At 41.0% G+C, this 20,823-nt stretch overlaps 1 protein-coding gene across 12 annotated transcripts in view; it reads right to left on the bottom strand.

Moving 5' to 3' along the window:
- Positions 1 to 20,823, bottom strand: part of SDK1 (sidekick cell adhesion molecule 1) — a 375,516-nt gene that overhangs the window by 85,843 nt on the left and 268,850 nt on the right. For all 12 annotated transcript variants that reach the window (XM_065031442.1, XM_065031436.1, XM_065031444.1 and 9 more), the window contains 5 exons: positions 19,478 to 19,670; positions 16,187 to 16,285; positions 11,190 to 11,381; positions 9,309 to 9,430; positions 2,433 to 2,542 (listed from right to left, as the gene is read on the bottom strand). In XM_065031442.1, coding sequence (XP_064887514.1) covers positions 2,433 to 2,542; positions 9,309 to 9,430; positions 11,190 to 11,381; positions 16,187 to 16,285; positions 19,478 to 19,670 — 716 coding nt within the window. The remainder of the gene's footprint in view (positions 1 to 2,432; positions 2,543 to 9,308; positions 9,431 to 11,189; positions 11,382 to 16,186; positions 16,286 to 19,477; positions 19,671 to 20,823) is intronic.

Below are 20,823 nucleotides of genomic sequence, written 5' to 3' on the forward strand. Positions count from 1 at the left end.
AAGACGCGGTGCACATGGTAACAGCTCAGCGAATGGTACCTCCCTTCTCAGAACAGGAAAAAGATGGAAAAACACAAATTATGCCTTCTAGATGTTCCACAAAGGTTGTTGCATGCAGGTCCCCTCTGTATTCACTGCTGAATGCTTTATGGTAACTGCTTTCAGATCCTCTCAGGTATTAAAAAAATGAAAATGAGATTAGCTTAGGGTCTATTAGAAACTTAGGTATTTGTGTGAGAAATTTATGTTAATTATACCAAGCCTGATGAGCTTATACGAGCAGTAAGTGATTTTCTCTTGCGATGCTCGTACAATACATTCAGAAAGGTATTAAAATATCAAACTTCAGATAGTCTCATTCCCTGTCAATATAAAAAAATATACTAGCGATAACATTTCCCCTCAATTACTTGTTGAAAGGAGCTGATTTATCCCTGTGCTGCAATTTCAGCCTTCCTGCACGAGAAAGATTAAGTTATTTAATATGGATATGCATCTTTAAAAAATACCCTGTCTGCTTGAAACCATCTCTTCTACAATAGAAATCCCTATTGGGTCACAAAAGATTTACAGAAATCTTTTTTTTTCACAAAGCACAAAATAATTAAGACGTGCTGTACATTTCAAATACTCTCACCCATCACAAGCAATTAGAGGTATCCAGCACTTCCACATAAATACATGACCTGTTCATACTAAACACCTAATTTTTGGACCTAATGGCTGAGCTTGTGAAAAGGGTGAGCTAGTCAACATAGCAGTGTTTATTTATCTGCTCTGATCTGCCTAGAAAATGCATTAAAGGAGACATATTAAACAAATACTGTCCTTGATTTCACTCTCAAACATTGGCATAAAATACAGAAAAGAAGCTGGCTGCTAAAGATGGGTCTGATAATTAGCTCTCATGATGCATTTCCTCAGTGGGCAATGACTAAAGCTGACCAGAGGGCCACGCAGCCATTTGGCAACAACTCTCTAGGTTTCAAAAAATATATATAAAATTGCTCTACAGTGAAACAAAACAAAAAGAAATGGCATATCTGTGCATGCATGAGAGATAAACAAGGCAAGACTCAAGGAGCTGCTTCAGTGTACAAGCTATGATGATAAAATTCAGAGGACTGGAAGTGTGAAAGATCCCAGCCTAACTGGGATCAGTGCAGAATTTAATGGGTACAAGAGAGAAATGAGATGTTGCAGAAAACAAATAAGAAAGTTTAACAGAAAACCCCCGAACAACCACGCCAAATTCCTCATATGCTTCCTCATTATCTTTTATGCTAAAGACATTTCTCTACACACGTGTTAGGTGTGCAAGTGTTTCTTATTTTGCATGGATGCTGAACGTTGACTGCGGTACGACCTGCACTTCATTATTCACCTCTGCCTTGTCAGCTCTAAGGATCCACCTTATGAGGAGAACAAGATCTTCTCAATCTGAAGATAATTTCCCTAAACCTCTGCACTCCAACTGCCACTCCAATTCTGCACCCTAAACCTCTCAGCTACAACATTTTGAAAGAGTTTTTAGTCAAATGTTTTGCTCTTAGGAACGAGGTGTGAAACACTCCAGTGGGGAGTTTGTGAGAAATTCAGTATGTTCCTAGGCTCCTAAGGGAAGAAAATTAGCAAAGTTATCATACCAGCAATGAATTAGATGTAAATTCTGGGAGCTTTACTTGGTGGCTCACAACAGCACCTGGGTGAGCTAACAGGCTCTCCAGCCAGAGCAAATGGACAAGCTTTAGTGAGCCGATTTAACACTTGCCACGATATCTCCTTTCAACCAGATTTTACACTAACAAGCTATTTCATGATAGAATTTTTCATTCGGACTGAGTACTTCAAATTCTCATATGTTGTCTATACTAAAGGAACGCATCGCTTGAATTGAATTGATTTAAAAAAAAAATCAATCTCATTTAACTGGGGTTTACCCATAATGTAGATTCACTTCAATCAGTTTAAGCATTGCATACATTTATTAAGCTTAACTTGGTAAACTCTTATAAACAAAGGTTTCATCTGACTGATGTTACCAAATTAAGGCAAATCAATAAAACGATGTTTAAACTGATGTAAATATGTAATTACAAGTTTGCAGCAGTTTAACTACAATCGATTTGTCAGTGACGGATGTCACCCTGTTGCACCCTTCAGACGAGGGAAGTCACAGGATTGCAGTCACTCATAAAAGCATTTCACTCTCCACCTGGACTTCCTTTTCAATGTTATGAACTGCATTGTATGTAAATTACAATTAACAATATGAGACGAGCAATTTTAAGTATAAACTATGAAAACAGTGAACCTTTTCCCTTTTGTTCAGATTATAGAACACAGCCAGCTGCTTCTGATTAGGAAAGCTGTTCCAAGCTGCTATTTACTCAATTTTTTGCATGCTACAGCTAATTGCCTGCTGTTCTTACCTGTAATGAGTGTAAGGAGTAAGGTTTGGTACCTCCAGCATCTGAGCATCAGGTTCATTCTCCACCTCATGAAGACTCACCCACTCTTCTTCATCACCCAGTACACCAACCTGTACATGGAAGAGGCAAGAAGGAACACAAAGAAGACTATCTAGATATAAAAATCATTATATTTATATATACAACCTCTTTTGCAAGGTGTGTCATCTCAGAAGTGGAGAGGCAAATGCTTTTAAATACATATTATCCAGCTAATATTCATTTTTACATGACAAGGCACTAGTCACGTGTAAAGGGACAACCCAGCCAAGTTAGCCAGGCTTCTTTGTACCTGTTGGACTTCACTGGGATCCTCTGATAAGATCTATTCCAGAAAAACACCATGAGAGTGCTAATACCCTGCTCAATCTCACTGCTACAATACAAAAGTATCAAGTAGTAATATACCAAAATGAAAAATAGCCTTGATAATAACTTGCAGGAACTGATGCATACTAAACAAGTCTCAATGGAGGCAAAATGCCACAGAAATGAAGAAACTGAAACAAGAAAAAAGTCCAAGAGCAAGAGTGTTTTAACCTCATCTGCTGGTCCGCACTTAGACCAGGCTTTTTCATATGCAATGCTTTGTATTAATTAATCACATGTTGCCCAACGTAGCCCCTCAGCTATGGCAGTGTCAGAAGGGCCAAAATGGTGATGAGAACTGAGAGCACTACTTTCCACACAGCTTTCTGGAGACAAAATGAAGATAAATTGGGACTTAAAAGGAAGTCGACAAGGCATGATAGGAAGGCCAGAGCATGACCTGGGACCTAGAGGATGGCAGCATGGGCAGGCAGGGCTGTGGGCCTCGGAGCTGGAGAAGGAGAACAGGAGGAGACAGAAGAGAGGTGGTAGATGGCTGGGCTTCACTTTTGAGGTTCACAAGTGCAGAAACACAGGGGATCTCAGATAAGACTTCCCAATGTAATTCCCTAGCACCACACACATTTATTTACTCTGATGTTTCAACCCCATCACAACAGGCAGCACCTGCGGTTCCATTCCCGCACCCTGCCCTGGTACCCACAATCAGGGGCTGAGAGATATTAGAGAGAACACAGGCAGCTACTCCCTTTAGTATCTATTTACAGACTTAATATCCAGGAAGATGCCTAATCCTTTTTTAACCTGCTGACACTATCTACTCCCGCAGACCACTGTGGCAACAAATTCCAGAGGCTCACGACCCACTGTGTAAAGAGCTATTTTCTTTAATCTCTTTTAAACAGATCCCTTACGAGTTCTGTATACTTAGTTACAGCCGCAGACACTGTCAAAGCACTCGACAGGCAACGTAGTCCAAAGTATGTAGCATATCCCAAGTACTTCAAATAGAAAATTAGGTTTCATTCACTCTTTTTTTTCCCCTTCAGGAGAAACAGCCTGATTTATTTATAGATGTTTTAGTTCTTTGCTCACCCAGGAGTTGAAATGCTGCATATTTATGTTTGTGCATGAAACAATGACACAAGGAAAATTAGGCCAAAGAAATAAGTTCTGCATTGCACTGTGAAAAGAAGCCTCTGTGATCTTCCTAGCAGAGGGCTGCATCCATGCAGGTCTTGATGGGCCTTTCTGTCCTGTTGGTTATCATCAAGGACACTACCACACACCAAACAACCTATAAAATAGATGTCAGTGAAGATTATGGGCCTTTTAAAATTCCCAGTCCCAACTGAGCATCATAAATTTTAGTGAAGTCCATGGATGCAGAAGCTTAAAGGAAGCAAGTTGAGACACGTCTGCATGGTTAAACAGAACAGCGCCGAACTGAACCCACAGAACAGAGAGACAACAAAAAGAAGTGTTGTTTTAAAGCTACACGAACAAAGAAAAGATGAGAAGGTTGATTCAGTCAAGCAAACAGAACGCTTTTTACTAAAAGAGTTTTTGATTAACGCTGTAGGAAGTTTGTAGTAAATGCTTATTTTGCAAAACTCCTTGCTCTTAACAGCATCACCTCAAAGTGCTGCAGTAATTGTATAGCAACAATCCACAGTGCTTTGGAGGCTGCAAATAATCTCCAGTGGTGAGTTAGTCATCTTTTTGTATTCTAAGAACAGTAAGAGCTTTTTAAACTATTACTTGCATAGCAAAAAAAAAAGCCCACAGGTTTCAGTCATTACGCAGCAGCAGGCAGGACATTAATAAGCATTAAGGACCACATGGTTCAGACCCAGAGGACCACGGGACTGTGAACAATTGACATTGACTCGAGCTTGAGAGGTGTCCAAAACCCCCGGCCTGTTTTGCAGCTCGACATTGACTGGCTGGCTGCAAAGGTGGAAGTATTAAGGATCTTTTGGTGATTGAGAAGCAGCAAAAGCCACTATGTGCCAGGGCTGCCGCAAGTCCTTCGAAAGCTATCCCAGGAGACGGCCATCTGGTTCTGAGTGCTCTCCCTGCTGGGAACCACGGGTGCAGCCTACGAGGAAACGGCCGATGCCAACAAAGCCCCGAATTCCAGTTGTTCCCAAGCTCAGGAACCAGCTGGCAAACAGGTGGTCATGACCTATACTGGGAGGTGGGGACCCTGGGCAATGCAGTAGCACAGACCGTCCCAATTAACTGCTTTTAGACTAATTTTCTGCCAAAAGGTAGCGACAGAGAGGCAGAAAAAAATCAATCATGAGCATAGTTCTGTGATTCGGCCAAAGATTTTAAGAAAAACAGATTGGGAACTTGCTTTAGGTATAATACTACCTTATAATGCTCCCAGGATTTGGTGCCAGCATTTGGGAAACTAACTCAAAAGGTTACATCTTCTGCTGAAATCAGTAGTGTATTTTAATAGAGTGCTGCTTCTGTGGCCAGCTTTTCCAAACTAAGAGGACTGAAGGATGAACATCTGTAGGGCAGCTTGGTGAACAGCCTGGGACTTCTGCATGACCTCTGATTTGTGCGGTCGAGCAATTCCGGGTCAATGTTACTCAAAACAAGTTTCATTTATTTAGCAATAATCTCAGAAAGTAGTCTCGGAAAAGACTCTTCAGTGATGGACTTCTGTATTTTTAACTTGCGCGAGATCTATAGTAGATTCCAAGCTTCATGCTCTTGCAGGAAAAGGAAATTATTTTTGCTGAAACACTCTGATGTCAGATCAGAAGAAACGTATCGGTTTCAAGAATCAGAGTACAAAGGGATTCCCATGGGGCAAAAAGAACTATGGGTGCAGTAAGGATAAAAGAGTCCTTTGAGGGCCAAGAGAGTCCACTATGAGCTGCTCTGCATTATATTAATTTGGAGGCTTCTTTCTTGTAACTGTTTTTTGGCTAATAGTGTATGCAAACTTCAGAAAGGGATTACGTTTTGTTGACAGATGTGCACATATTCACGTGTGCGTTGGTTTAGGAGGCAGATGAGAACACCAACTGCTTTCCTGTTACCATTGGCATAAAAACTCCATAAGAAACGCACTCGGCATCACAACAGTTCCCCCTACAATAGGACCCAGGAGGCCCCAGGATTGCCACAATAAAAACACCTATGTCCACTGAGACACTGCAAATAATTCTTGATAACGATCAGCGATCACGGGTTAGCGCACATTCATTCCCATCTCGCAGCTGTTCCCAGGGCATTACATTCAATAAAAGGGCATATTCATTTATTATAACAGAAATAAGGCAGTATAAAACAATATTGGAAGTGATGTCAGAACCCCTTATTTCTCTATGCATTAGTTTTTCCACTGCTATAAAGGAAAACGCTACTTTTTTTATAAAGTGACTTAACATTTTCTGATGGAAGGCACCATATAAGCAAAGCTGCCGAATTTTGACTTAAAAGATACTTCAACCATAAATAATTAAAATTTTGAAGGAAAAATCGTGCGCTGTGACATTTTGTGTAAGACGGTAACGCTTTCAAAATTGTGAGCAGTTATGAAGTACTAACTGTAGAAAAGGAAAACACACCATTTCTGTGCATTACTGAGGTGCCCTGTGTCCTACTATAGTTCAAGATATGTCAGAGTTTTCATTATAGAAGTCCATAACTCACACATTCGAAATCGCTTTGGGAGAAATTCGGTTCACAAGATGTCAGCCTGGGTGCAATTTTTTTCCTTACAAAATCCTTAAATCGATTCAGCCATTTTTGATTTAAAGATTGGTAAAGGCATAAAATTGTCAGAGTTTCAGACACTTTATTTACCAGCCCTGAAGTAAAAACGACACCAAGAGAATCACCTTGTACAATGGATGAATCCGATCTGGATCACTGACTTAACCCACAAAACCAGATAAATTTGTGGTTAAAGTTACGTCTTTCCCAACTCACAGCTTTAGAAGCGAATACAGCGATAACACTTGAAAGGTTTTACTACTTTGAAACTCCCTTTTTGAATCCTGCTACCACTCACCATGACATTCGTACAAAACCTCCCTAAAAAGAGCAGAAAGGCTTAAAGGGAAAAACCAAACCAAGCTCAGCAGAAGTTGGCCCTGCTCTTCTAATGAGCTACTGCAAATCTTGATGCTGTGGACCGAGCACGTACCAAGGCTCGGTTATCACGCCAACATTTATGTACTTCTCCCGACAAAACCCCACAAAAAATTCAACATGAGAAAAACAAGCCGAAACTGGATTGTAGCATGGGGAGAGTGCAAACACGAACCCAAGTGAACAACAGCAGGGATCCGGTGCCATTCTTGGTTCCAAATTGCTGGGAAAAATGTTGACAAGATACATTCTAAATGCGTCTGAGAGTAAAGGATGATTGAAAGGATTTACTCAAACTCTTTGGGGATGAACTCGTTACCTGTGTGCGCCAATGCCACAAGACAGTTACTGCTGGTCAGCAGAACCTTTATATTACACTACACCCTCTTCTCTTTAGATTAGACTGTATGTAATGGAAAAACAATGTTAGAAACATTTTCCCTCAATGGCACTGGCACTTATTTGTAGTTCTCTGTTTGGAAATCTGGTTTTCTTCAGTCCTCTGTGTCTAGATGGAAAGATGGCAAAGAAACAGCCTAGTGATTTTTAAGAAATGCCTTCAGAAGTACAGAACGTGGCTTCACTGGAAAAACACTAAAATGGGATTTTTAACGCTTGATATTTCAGTGTCTACCGACACTAAAATCTTAAAGACCCGATTCTCCTCTCATGTTCATTGACATAATTGAGAGTTAGTTCCACAGTGGCTCCCATGAATTTACATCCCAGCACACAAAGCAGAAGCCAAGGCCAGATGCACACATTTTCACATCAACTGGAATTCCCAGCTGTGTTTTTCATCCAAATTGTTCATGAAGTCTCAGACTTCAAAAATGGCACTTCGCCAAAATGGAATACTTGAAACATTTCCTACACCTGCCCTTATCAAGGAAGCATTGTGCCCCATAAAGGAACAAAGAAGAAAAACATGTTGGTGGCAGTTTGTGAGCGTGAATATAAAATAACTGACGTTTGTCTGTAAGGACACAGACATTTAGATTAAAGGGCATACTTCCAGTAGAAACGGAAGATGCAATATGTAAGGGATGTTCAAGGCAAAGCCATCACCCAGCTGTAGTGAGGGGGATGCCATATGAGGCCTTTGTAAACCACAACATATTTTCCTCCAAGCTATTAGCTGTTTTCAGCTCCTTCCCGAAATGGAGCAAATATTCCTGGATCCAGGATCTATCAGAAACACCAACCCCTTGACTTTTCCAGCAACGCATAAGACGTTGAGGAGGGTTTGTGAACAAGAGAGATCCTCTGTTCCCTCCCTGCACACCAAGAACACTTCAACTGCCGTTTGTTCCTGGAGCTCTTCAAGGATGCAGATGAACTTTGTGGTAATTATCACTGCATTTCTAAAGCATTCCAATTTATTTCATTTCAGCACCACTCTGTAACTCATGTAACGCAAGAATTATCAAATTCTTAGCTATATCAGTTCGGGGCTCCAGCACAAAATCACTTCTCAAAATGTGCCAAGCCATAGGATTTCAGTGTTTAATTCTATAAGATACAATACTGTGTATGTAAGCGATACAAAATGAACCAACTTGCTCGTGTTATCAAGCGAAGTGATTGTATCAACACGTCTAAGTGCTGATGGTGATTTAAGAAGTCCAACATTTGGTCTTAAAAACAGACTATATTATTTATAAAGATCTGTGGGTGGAAAGGAAGAAGCAAAGCTCATCTGTCAGGAGAACAAATGGGGAATATATAACTCCTCCAAGGCACAATGACAGCAGAAAGAGGGATATTGTTTAAAGCTGATGAAGAGGAGAATTCATCCTATTCACATCTAGAGGCCTGGATAAGAAACTTCAGTATATTCCATTACAAGATAGAAAAATACACTTAGTCTCATGAATAATGGTTTCTTCACTGCTCAGTGCAATTCTTCTTCTTCTGACTCTACGAGATCATAATTCCAGGTTTGCATCTGGTTCAAAAACACACCTGACAGAATCTAAACACAGGTTTCAAACCCTTTTTTAAATAAATGGATGGACCTAAGCTCTGCTGTATATTTTGCTTATGATGCATCTGGTGTTCTTCTGAACATAAGCAAAGCTGCTTTAAAAAAATCCACACAAATTATTTAAAGGATAAGTATTCTCACATATATATATTTTGTTCCTGTGAACAGAAGTTATAGCATTTGTATGACCCCTTTCTCACTAGCTATCACACAGACATTTCTTAGCTAAGCCTCTCGGGCTCCCTTGCATTTTAGCCCTTCCAGGACACCCCGAACAGGCCATTTACTGAAGAGCTTCCATCCAAAGTTCAACAAAAACTGTAATCCCAACAGCAATTCACGATTCAGACCCTTTTTAACCATTCACAAACCTCACTAGGAGCTTTTTGTCGGGGACATACCTGGCCTTCCACTATCCACTTGGAGATGGAGGTTTTGCCGTCGTAGCCAGGGCGGAACTGGAGCGTGGCAGAGCGAGGACTGATGTTGGAAATCACCAGGTTGGATGGAGCACCTGGAAGTTCTGAAGAAATAAGAATATAAATGAGAGGTGGAAATGTTCTTCATCTAGCATCCACTAACACAGGCTGACGTTCAATGTTTCAGCATATAAAATACCCTCGTGACAATTAGAGCAAATAGCCGTGTTGTTTTCTTCCTTTTTGGGAGAGTATTACATACAGCGTTACTATTTTCGCTGCTCTGAGCATGCACCATGTTTTTAAAGATCATAAGAGAAAAGAAAGGGTTCATCTAAAGCATTACAGTTACTATTTCGGAGAAGTTGCACAACAAAGGATGGTGGCTCATTGGGAAGACACTTCCCAGCACCAGATCTGCCAGTCACTTGCCAGGTCACCTATTTCCAATCCATTTCTGTTGCTCCAGAGTTAAATGACAATATTTTTTATTTACTTTTTAGACTACATACAACTTTAATATATTAAGAACAGAAAAAGGCTCAAATTCTGCGGTAGTGTATGGGGAAGATTTTGTGATTCTTATATTGACCTATAATAAATGTGTTTTAGAGGGCATTTCTGATGCTTGAATAAAGATAAAGAGGGTGACCTTCTACGAGGAAAAATCGGCAGCCCCAATCGGATCTTTGCCTCACTTCAGTCAAGCCTACAGCCACATTTACATTTTTAATATTATCTGAATTATCAACAAAAGCAAGCCCAGGAAAGAGATTAAATATAGATTGTTTGGAATGAATTCCCAATGGTACCTGCACTGGTAAGTCATGTAAATTATTATTATAATCAGTAATCATTCATAAGGTTGCACTACGTGCAAATGCAATAGGCAAAAAATGGGTAGCTTTTTGGTGAATATTTCAAGTAGGCACAAATACACAATATTTCTTGATTCTTACTTCACATTTGTGGGAACTATGATCGATAAACCAACCCTGACCAAGTAGGGTAATGCTGTTATGTAGCTAACAACAGCGAGCATGGCATTGATCTAGTCTACAGCTTGTCACAGTTACCTATGATTAGGGAAAAGAAAAGCAAACATACTTTAAGACACACAGAAAAGTTACAAAACACTGAAAAAGGGAATTACCCTCAGTGATGCACACTAGCAGCTCAGCTCTGGAAAATTCTACTTGTATAACCTATAAATTAACTGAAACTGCTTGTTTGAGGTAAGAATTGGCTTTTTAGTTTGCTTTCTGTACCGGATGAGGGACAGCACAGACTTTTAAAAACAAAATGGAAAAAAGCTAAACTCATAGGTGCCCAATAGTAACTCTGACAATGCAGCACAGGACTACACGCTCCCACGTCTTTCTCAGCCTACAACTCCCAAATCTTGTAAATAAGATTTTAGTTTCCTTGTACAAGTGTCCTCTCATAGGTGACAAAAGCTGTGCTACTTATACATGGAAAAACCTTTCCCTTTTAACAGTATCCAGACTCTATTTTTTCCCCCAAAGCAACACTTTTAAAATTGATTCTGGCTTCATTCTTATGTTACTTCGTAAATGTCAAGAGATTGTGTATTGTATCCACTTTATTACTTTGTTCATTCCTTCTGCCATCCCTACAGGTTCTTTTGTATGTGTATCAAACAGACTCAACTTTCTGGTAAGGTCAAATTGCGAGTGTGTTCATGTTAAGGTTTTAATCTGTTCTAAAAATTACATTTAAATTACGTGGTAAAGACTTCCAAAGCTTTACAAATAAACCCGAACCGAAGCAATTTGTGATCTTCAGGACGTAGAAACACGAAGAACCAGCGCATTTTAATTTGTTTTGTGTGGTTTCACCAACCTGGGGGCACGCCAGAGGAGATGGTGGAGGACGTGACCCAGCCGCTCCCTTTGGCGGTCACGGCCGCCACCTCGATGGTGTAGGTGGTGAGGGACGACAGCCCCGTGATCTTGTACTCCAGCGTCGTGTTGGGCAGCGCGCGGGCAAGACGAGACTCGTTCCTGCCGTACACCTCCCAGGAGATCTGGTACCCTGAGGAACAACCACACGCAAGTCAGGGGGCCAGAGCAGCGCTGGGGGTCTAGTTTTTCTCCTAAAGAACAGCTCTAGAATAGCCCAGAGACCGGGAAATTCCTGCACCTGCAAGACTTGCTTGTTGTCAATGGTGGTTTGACTTGTTTCTTACTCTACTCCATTCTCGTCACCTTTATAGGCAGAAAAACAAAGTTGAAGTAAAAACTGGCTAAAATCCCCAAGTATTCTTCTAATATTTTTGTTACCAATAAGCAACTGATGTCAGTACTCCATGGGGTATAATCTGCCCATCATATTACAGATGGGGGAGGACATGGAGTCTCAACAGTCTCTTTTTTCTATGATGATAAAGTGCTTGCTATGGAATAGCTAGGAAAGCTGGGGATAATCTCATAGAAGGGTGGACTTCCATTCTTTAAACTCTGCAAACAGGAAGAAATACTGGAAAATCTTCTCACCAGCTGGAATATCTAATTAAACAAAATGTGCTTAGTAGGGCTATTCCCTTCGAAGGCTGAAGTAACTTTCACTGCTGTATATCTAGAAATACTTACAAATTTGACAATAATAATCAGGCAGGAACATTGTGGGAATCTTCCAGGAACTGTAAAACCTCTACTCCCCACTGCTCGTTCCTCACACAAATCCTTTCGCGGGGTGAATCATTATCCGTTCTTTCAAACCCACAGTGCAGCCAATGCATTGTCCAAATCTGCACTCACCCTGACCTCCGTATTATTCTTCTATCGCAACCAGGCTTCCCTTTTCATGACTTTTATAACCGTTTACCTTCCAAGAACTTTTGAAACTTTCTACTGTCTGATTCGCTCAATTTTACCTCCAAATCTGCTTGTCCTCCTCCTGCCCAGTCCCACTTTATTCTCGTTTGAACCCATTTGAACCTCACTGTGCCAGTCCCCCAGAGAGCATGTCTGAAAAGTTTGCTTGATTGCAGCTTCCTTTGTGATTTGACTCAGGGAGGGGGGGGGAGGGAAATACACATAGTTCTTGAATGCCTGTGAAATGGAAGTGAATGAAAAGGACTAACAGAAAGAAACCCCACTGAGTGAACTATGCACGAGGCAAGCTGGCTAGAGAAACTCCCTACTGGGTTCCTGTTCCCATCATCTAAGATGAGGAATTGAGACCAGTTGGAGAGCTTGAGGTTTTCTTCTCTTTTTCGTTTTTTTTTTTTAGAAAAAAAAACACGTTAAGCTGATTAACATATACAAATTGACTTAGGAAGTACCTTATGGCATTAATCAACAAGGAAACATCATCTCATGAACTAAAGGCATGGTGAGGCAAAATATTTCTGCAAGAGTTTGAGAGGTGTGAGATGTTATCGTTCCTCCGGTGCCAGCAGTGAGGGAAATTCATATCAACCTAATTTTGCAGGGAAATGGGCTTGGAGCAGTCACATAGTCACTAATTCTGTTTCAGGTGATGGGGCAGTGATAGAGAGAGGTGATACACCTTAACCACTTGACTGACCATGCACTAGGAAGCGGAAAAACCCCTGAATGAGCATCTGGAACCAGTTTTAAGTAAGTCTCTGAATGGGAATTAAGTCAGTAATTTACCAATATCTCAGAGACACTGCGGTGCATTTTGATGCTCTATGAAAAGGTTTGAGAATCATTTACCAGTGATCAGAGTTTATGTAGCACAGGCAAGACTATAATCTGTATGAAGATTTTGACAAAATTTAAGGATTTTATTGCCTTTATTAATAAAGAGGGCAAACAGAAAGGTGTGGGATGACTGTCCACTCTATTTGCTGCTCAGCAAAGAAGCATGAAGGAGTTAGAACAACCATCACAAACACCCTTTTCTTTCAAAATCCACGGGTGCTGGAATGAGGAGTCCAAGGAAGGTGCAATTGTGCATCTCCCCACTTCCCAACAGAGGCCACAAACCCAACGGCCGTGTCCCCCGCCAGCAGAAGGTCCATGTGCAGCTGTGGATGGAGCAGAGGCTGCGCAAGGGCCACGTTGTGGCTCATCTGTCTGCCCAGGAGCTGCGGCCGACCCCGCTATGCCTGCTTTGAACCCTACACATGGGCTGACAGGGGAATCAAGGAGTATCACCTCAGAATAAAATAGAAACACAATTTAAAAGGGTTGCTCGAAGCAATAAATAACCAAAAATAAGCCGGGGACTTTTAATGTTCTCACTATCCATTTGTTGCTTACAAATAGGAAGTTTCACCCACCATGCAACAGGCAATCTTGAGCAATTGAGATATCTTCTCTCCCATCTATATAAGCTTTGGATATACATAAAATGTTGGTGATTATTTTTTGAACATTTTATGTTTTCTCCCTTGTGACTACAGGGATGAGATGCAGCTTTCCCACCCATTAGGCACATAGTCTGTATATATTTACTTACCAAAAAAAGTTATTCCCCAGGAAAAATATCCCAGGTTCACATGCAAATTGAAGAAAAGGCACAGAGGCAGCATTTACTGTTGAATATTTCAGTCCCAAAAGTATAGTTAAATTCTAGTCATATAAAGAAATGCAAACAGAAAACACATACATACATACTGAGCAGACAGAACACCAAATGTAATCATGCATAACAAAAATAGATGAAAAAATGCCGAGGGAAAGCAACGACATCCACCGTACCCCCGAGTAGCACTTAAGCCACAATGACTGACAGATGGACAGAACTTGAGGACATGTGGTTGGTAAAAATGTGCTGTTTTACAGACGTGATCGCTGCCAGAAATGTGCAGGGGGGAGCGTCCAGCCGGCCTGGTTGAGTGTTTCCTCTGGCTTCGGTGTGAGAACAGGAAAAGGTGCACAGAGCCTCCCCGTGTGCTTTGGCACCGCATCCGCCCTGCAAAATGCTGCCTAACAGAAACTAATGACCAGAGGAGTTTCAGAAATAATTTTCTGTTGATCTGGAGTAAATTCTCTACAAGAGAGCGGTATACCCAATCACAAACTGTCCGTCTGCATCCAGGCCCTCATAAATCAATGTTTACAGAGAGAACGAGGAAGATACTGAAATTCGCAGCAAGAGTAATGGGCAATTTCCCAGAGCAGGCTGGCTCCGGGCAGCCCCCGCCGGGCTTTCCCCCTCCCAGCTCTGGTGCACGGAACAACAATGTCCAGTAAAGATATCAATGAGCAGAAATGATGAATAATTGCCTCCCCAAGCACTCAGATCTCCGAGAAGCCCTCCAGAAACCTTTGAGGTACTCAGGGCATGAACAATTTTGCTAGTCTTTTCTTCTAGCCTAAATGCAATTTGCATCATTACGGACATTTCTTTTTTCTTATAAGCTTCACCGGGCTTTTTTTACACTGGTGTTTCTTCATGAGCAATAGAGCTTCTTGAGTTAATCCTTTCTGAAACAATTTGCCCCAAATATAACACGGTCCATCATCCTGCTCCACTGCGTTTCGGCCCATTCTGGGAAGCAGCAGCTTGTTTCTAGCGAAGCAATTCTGCAACGCTGAGCATAGTGCTGCTAAGTCTTGCTTAACAAGGATGAGTCTTACATCATCTTGCTTAGATAGCTAGACTTGGACTTAGGTACCTAAATTTAAGCACTCGGGCTTGACGGCTTTGGCCATCTTCACTGAATCAATACTGCTCTGCTTTCAGAAGTCATTAGTTTCTGTTCTCCATCCACTTAAACCAATGCATATTTCAGGAAGGTTACTATGGTATAAAGGCAGAAGATGATCTGCATAAGGACTCCTCAGATACTATAGACAGCACAGAATACACATGTACAAACGGTGCATGTTATAGATATACAAAGAAAACACTGACAACTCCTATCAAAACAATTAGACCTGTCAAAGTTAAAATGCTTCAGAAAATGAAACTGACAGAACATTACAATGTTCAGGGGCTAGAAAGTCTGATTTTTCAACTCCTAAAATGTACTTTGTTTTTACAAATTATAATACGTTAAAAAACCCTAAACAATTTAATGTCAATGATCCTAAACCAAAATATTTCGATCCATGTGAAATGAGCTTCTCCCTTTCCAACTATGATTTTTAGCTCTGGTAATTTAAAATTTCAGAGCTTGCTTGCACTTCAAAACCCTGAAAACCTTTGTTAAATGGAATGTCCACCCTGTGCAGCTGTAATTGTTTCCTATCTGAAAACAATATTGCCTCTGTTGATAAGAACTGGAGTTCTTCTCAACTATTTATAGCTTTCTTTATGAAAAATAATGAAGTTGCTGATGTTGTATCTACACTGCCATACAGTAAATAGATAAATAGCTTGTCAAATGGCAAGCTCATCAGAGAGAAACAAGAGAGTTCTGAACCCTTGTGATAGTTTATACAAAATGAAATAATGACATGCAAATTCTGTCACACAGTCCACAGCCAGACCACTTGATCACAGATCAACTATAGGGCTGATTTCAGGCTTGGTCTTGATTGCAAATCTTAGCAATGCCAATCCAGATTTTGCAGCTGTAAATCCACATTTGGGGCAAAGTTTCCCCAAGTTTTGGAAATTTAGTAACGCAGGTGGAGGTCACGGAGGATTTAACAACACCAGAAACTCCATGGGGAGCTGATTTCTAATAGAAATTGCCTTTTCGGTGACCACAATCACGAGCTGCCAGTAATTGGACCTGGACTTTCTATAACGTGCCCACGCTGACATTTCAATTACCCAAAAGAGGGACCAGGAAAACAACACTCAGAGCAGCCAGTTCTCCCTAAATGCTCTATTACACAAACATTTTTGCACTGCAATGATACACTACACCCCATGCATGCTTAAAAAAAAAGGAGATAGCAGCTGATACTTGCCTGTGATAATGCCATTTTTCTCTACAGGTTCTTGCCAGCTGACCTTGAGAGATGTGTCCAGAATCTCAGTGAAACTCAGGTGTCCCACCGCTCCTGGCTCTGGCAAACAGAAAAGGAAATCTGTTAACAGGAGAAACCCACTTACTGTTGATCTGATTCATGTGGCAAGGTTAGGGCTGAAGAAATAAAACACTGAGCCGGGGCCAAAGGAAGCCTCTTGGAAACATCAGTGAAAGCTGCGGGGAAGAACACAAGGTGTCAAGAAGCACTCTGGATAGCATCACATAAATTATTTTATCCAGTCATCATCCTAACCGCAGAGAGAACTAAAGAGAGTGGCAGCAGGAGACTTGCAGGCAACTTGTTCTCTGCCTCTCTTCTTGATTTAATCTAATTAGAACAATCAAGCCGGCAATCCGGGAAGTAATTACGTTTGCTGTGTTCTCTCAATGACGGCGTGCGGTGTTTACTCGTGCTGCTGCGCTTAGCTTATCTGGCCTTACGTCTGTAGTAACACCTTATGTCTGTAGTAACACCACCAGCACCTCCCTCACCTGGGAAGAGCCTTTTGCTTATGCAAGGTCAAAGCAAGGATAGAGTCATCGAACCACTGCTTGGATGGATTCTCTCAAAACAACTCTAAAAACATCTGACATAATGGCAACTGTCTTCTGTAAAATGAATACAAGTGTGTGAAACTTTTAAAGGATTTTTATGAGGTAGCTCAAGAGCTCTTAAAAATTTCAGCTCCCTAGTGTACCATGAAAGAGCATAAAATGGAATGACTGTCAAGAATATGCCATCCTCCCTCAATTTTGATCTTCAAGGAAGACATCCTGACTGATTTTTGATCCAACTGCTGTTCTCTCTTCAATCGATGTACTGGAAAAAGGAGGTTTTGTTCACTTTATATTCACTGTGCTTCTGTCATTGGATCCCTGCCTGAGTATCCTCCAGCTCCACTGACATCAGTTGGCAATTTCGTGTCTGCAATTTCATATTTTGTTTCCTCTTCACTTTAGTCCAGTTTCTCATTCCCCTCCAGCTATGATTATAAAAAAAAGAGAGAAAAAGCCTGCCAGTAGGTCGGCCACTACCACATTTGCAATTCTGCAGTCCCAGCGAGGAAAATTTCCAAACCCATTCTGTGATATCTGGTAGTCAAAGCGTCACAGAAAGAACCACTGATCTGGTACCGACCTCAGGAATACCCAACAAGAGCGCAGCAATTACGTCCTATTCGGGACCGTGTTGTGCAGACATGCAAACCCCATACTCACAAAGCTTTACTCCAATTAGCTCCTGCAGTTGCAGTCCAATTTTAATGTCATAATGAAAAACAGGTGCAGGTTACTCCAAGCCAGGACACATCGCTTTTGACTGGATGTCAGATTTTATTTGACCTGCGGTTCACCAGCAAACAGATCTGTTTGCACTCCTTTTCTAAAGGACTGCCTAACTTTGCTATATAGACAGAAAAATTGTCACCTGAGAACATGAATGACAGTACTTTTGAATCTTTTTTCCCACCACATAAATCCTGAAGCAACTTAGATTAAATGAGCTCCCCGCAAAGGTGCATTATACCGTCCTGCACTTAACTTCTCAGTCACCATGAAAACCAAAGAGAGTAATTCTGAAGGATCAAAACCCAGAAACCTGCTCATCTCCACTGCTGAGGCTCCTTGTATCATACAGCTGCATACACCAAGAAACGTTTTAAGTGTTTTACAAAACAGAAGTTTAGCTTTCTCTCATTTTATGTTTCATGGTGGAATTTTCTTGTGTTTCAAATGGGATGGGATCCCAGCATTTCCCCGACATACTCCCAATGCCTTGACTGTGCCCTTTCTCCCACATGACGCAAAATCTTTAAGGCTCATTTCTGCAGCTTTTCCTTCAGCAGAAATATTAATTGTTTCTTCCCAGCTGATCCATTTTTGCAAAACCTTAGGAGTCTCGTATCTTTCGTTTCTAACTGCAGGGTTCAAATGCTGTCGGAGGCAGAAAGACAGATGGACCTGAGACAGACAGTCAATTACATTTACAAATCATCATTGTCAAAAATCCATTTCCTTAGAAAAAGTGGCAAAAAAGTTAATAGTACACACAACAACGTAACATGTTTCTCTTTCCTCCACGCCTTCTGCGTTCATATTAATGGCTCACGTAGATTTCTGGTAGTTAAATCGCTCTCTCTGTGATCATCTAACAAGCAAAGGTTTAAGCCTACCATCTGCTCTTGGGGCACAGGTCTAGCATATGGAGGACACAAACCACAAAAAGAAAATCCATGGGAAAGTACTTGATTTTCTTCACATTCTTTCAAGAGTATCTCATGAAAAATGTGATTAGCACTTTGAGCCTCACTTCTGTGAATGTTAATCAGATTTTTCTTTATGGGAACATGGACTAACCTAAAAGATCTCTATTAAGGCAAAGTAGTATTTCTAAAAACAATACCTTAATGGATGCATTAGGCATTTTTTTATTCTGATTTGGATCTGAAAGTGTGCAGCAGTGTTTATGATGCTCTGTGACAGGAAGATATTGAAGTGCTGGGCAGAGCCAAGATCATTGTGGACACACAGCTACAAAGTCCACTGCAATTTAATTGCTATCTGCATCAGACACATGCTAGTTCCAAATACATCTCGAGTGAAGACTTCCAAGGGGCCACAGAGGCCAAACCATTTTCTGATGCAGGAAATAATTTATATGCTGAACTAGCCAGCTCATCTTATTTTGTCCTATGAATGTGACTCCAGTTTTGCAAAGTAAAAGTTACTGCATTGTTACGATCCTGGTTCTTTTATACAAACACTTGCAATATAATATAGATAAAGACATTTTCAATGTATTGAATAACAGAAGGAAACAATCATAAGTTAATCATTGACCTCGGCAGGAAGTTCAGGTGCTCAGTTCCTAAGATCAGGTCATATTTATTCGGATGTCTGGACATGGATTGAAGAGTGTAAGGGTTCATAGAAATAAACAATGTGTTGCGCGTTAGCTGAACCAGACTATGAAGCTTTCTGCTTCTGACCAATGTAAATAAATTCATCCAGGTTTACTCCATAACGAAAAAAGTACCAAGCGTCTTTCATTTGTCACAGGCCCAAAGAACACACACAGGTTCAGGTCACTGACGTAAAGCAACCTGACAAGAGACTGCAAACTGATTGTGAACCTCAGGTCCAATTTTAAGCACCCAGTTTCGAAAATCCTGGCTTTTCTATCCAACCAAAACCCGAGCACTGAGATTCGCTGCCAGTGCTAACTACTCACTGTCTTCCAGGGTGCGCAGGAGCTGGGGTGTGCTGCGCGGCCCGTCGCCCGGCGTGGTGAAACACAGAACCGATGCATAGTAGGCAGTGTATTTCTTCAGGCTGGTGATGCAGCCGCTATGAACGCCATGGAAATCTGGAGCGATGGTGACCACAGTCACAGTCTCTGGAGCATCCGCTGGCCACGCTAAAAGCTAGAAAATTTAAACATGGATGAGCTCTCATTAGAAGTTGTGTCTATTTCGAAGCAAAGTATGTTTGGCTGCCAAAATCATCTTAATGTAATTGTAAAAAAACCCCCAAAAAACAAGCAATGCTGTTAAACTACTGTCAGCTCTGACAATGAACAGATGGATATAACACTGTTACTATGATAACTGCAGGGATGTGTATAATACTCACTAGTGATGGGGGATACACTGACACCGCGGAGGTACCGCAATTCGCAACGTCCGCTACCGAACATTGCCAAAATTATTGCAAATGATTATTTGTAGTACACGAGTCTTTTGTCTCTCTCTGGGCTGTTCTGACCAGCCCAGACAGCCTCTGCTGCTGAAAGGATGCTGAAGGAAGAAAAGTACTTTCAAAGCTACTTTGAGATAAACGCTTTGTCTTATTTTGGGGTGCCTTTAGTGATGGGGAGGTCAGTGGGATAAGGGGAAGAGGAAAAAGGGGGGGAATCCTCCTTCTCCTCCCACAGCCTCCCCAGCATTGCATTGAACAGGTTGAGATATTACGGTGGTTTGGGGTTATCCACACTTTGAATGATTCAAGTAGTTCTGGAAATACAGAAAGAATGGAAAATGCTTGTAAAGATGATTGCTACAATTTTCAACACCTGGGGCCCAAAAGTTAGAGTCCCGAAGACATTTTCATGCATTTAAGCCAGCGCGCTTGTCAGATGTGCTCAGTTCTTCCAGGTTTCGTGCATCTCAGTGGATCTTCTGGATGACCAATATTTTTTAGAGTGGAGCACCTTATGTGTAGGTACCTAAAATATTCATTTTTGAAAAATGACTTTGAAATTTTAAAACAATTTTTGAAATCACCTTAATGGCTTAGGAGTCTAAAGCTTTAAAGTGCTTATGAAATTTTTATTTTGTCCAAAAATCCTTATCGTGTGGCTTATATAAGCGTGTTAAAATTCTAGGCCTCGCTCAGTATCTGTGTAAATCATGCTACTTGTACTAATTCAGGCTCATAAACACGAATAGATGCCTGATATTAATGAGCCATATTTGACTCATTTAGCCAACGTCTATAGTTGCTGATAATCAAAAAGCACAGTTAAAGGCCTATAAGGTAGTTTTATAAGAGTAGTTTTGTTAGGAATATTTAATATTT

The sequence above is a fragment of the Columba livia genome, chromosome 15 (genome assembly GCF_036013475.1).
Source record: "Columba livia isolate bColLiv1 breed racing homer chromosome 15, bColLiv1.pat.W.v2, whole genome shotgun sequence".
Taxonomy (NCBI): domain Eukaryota; kingdom Metazoa; phylum Chordata; class Aves; order Columbiformes; family Columbidae; genus Columba; species Columba livia.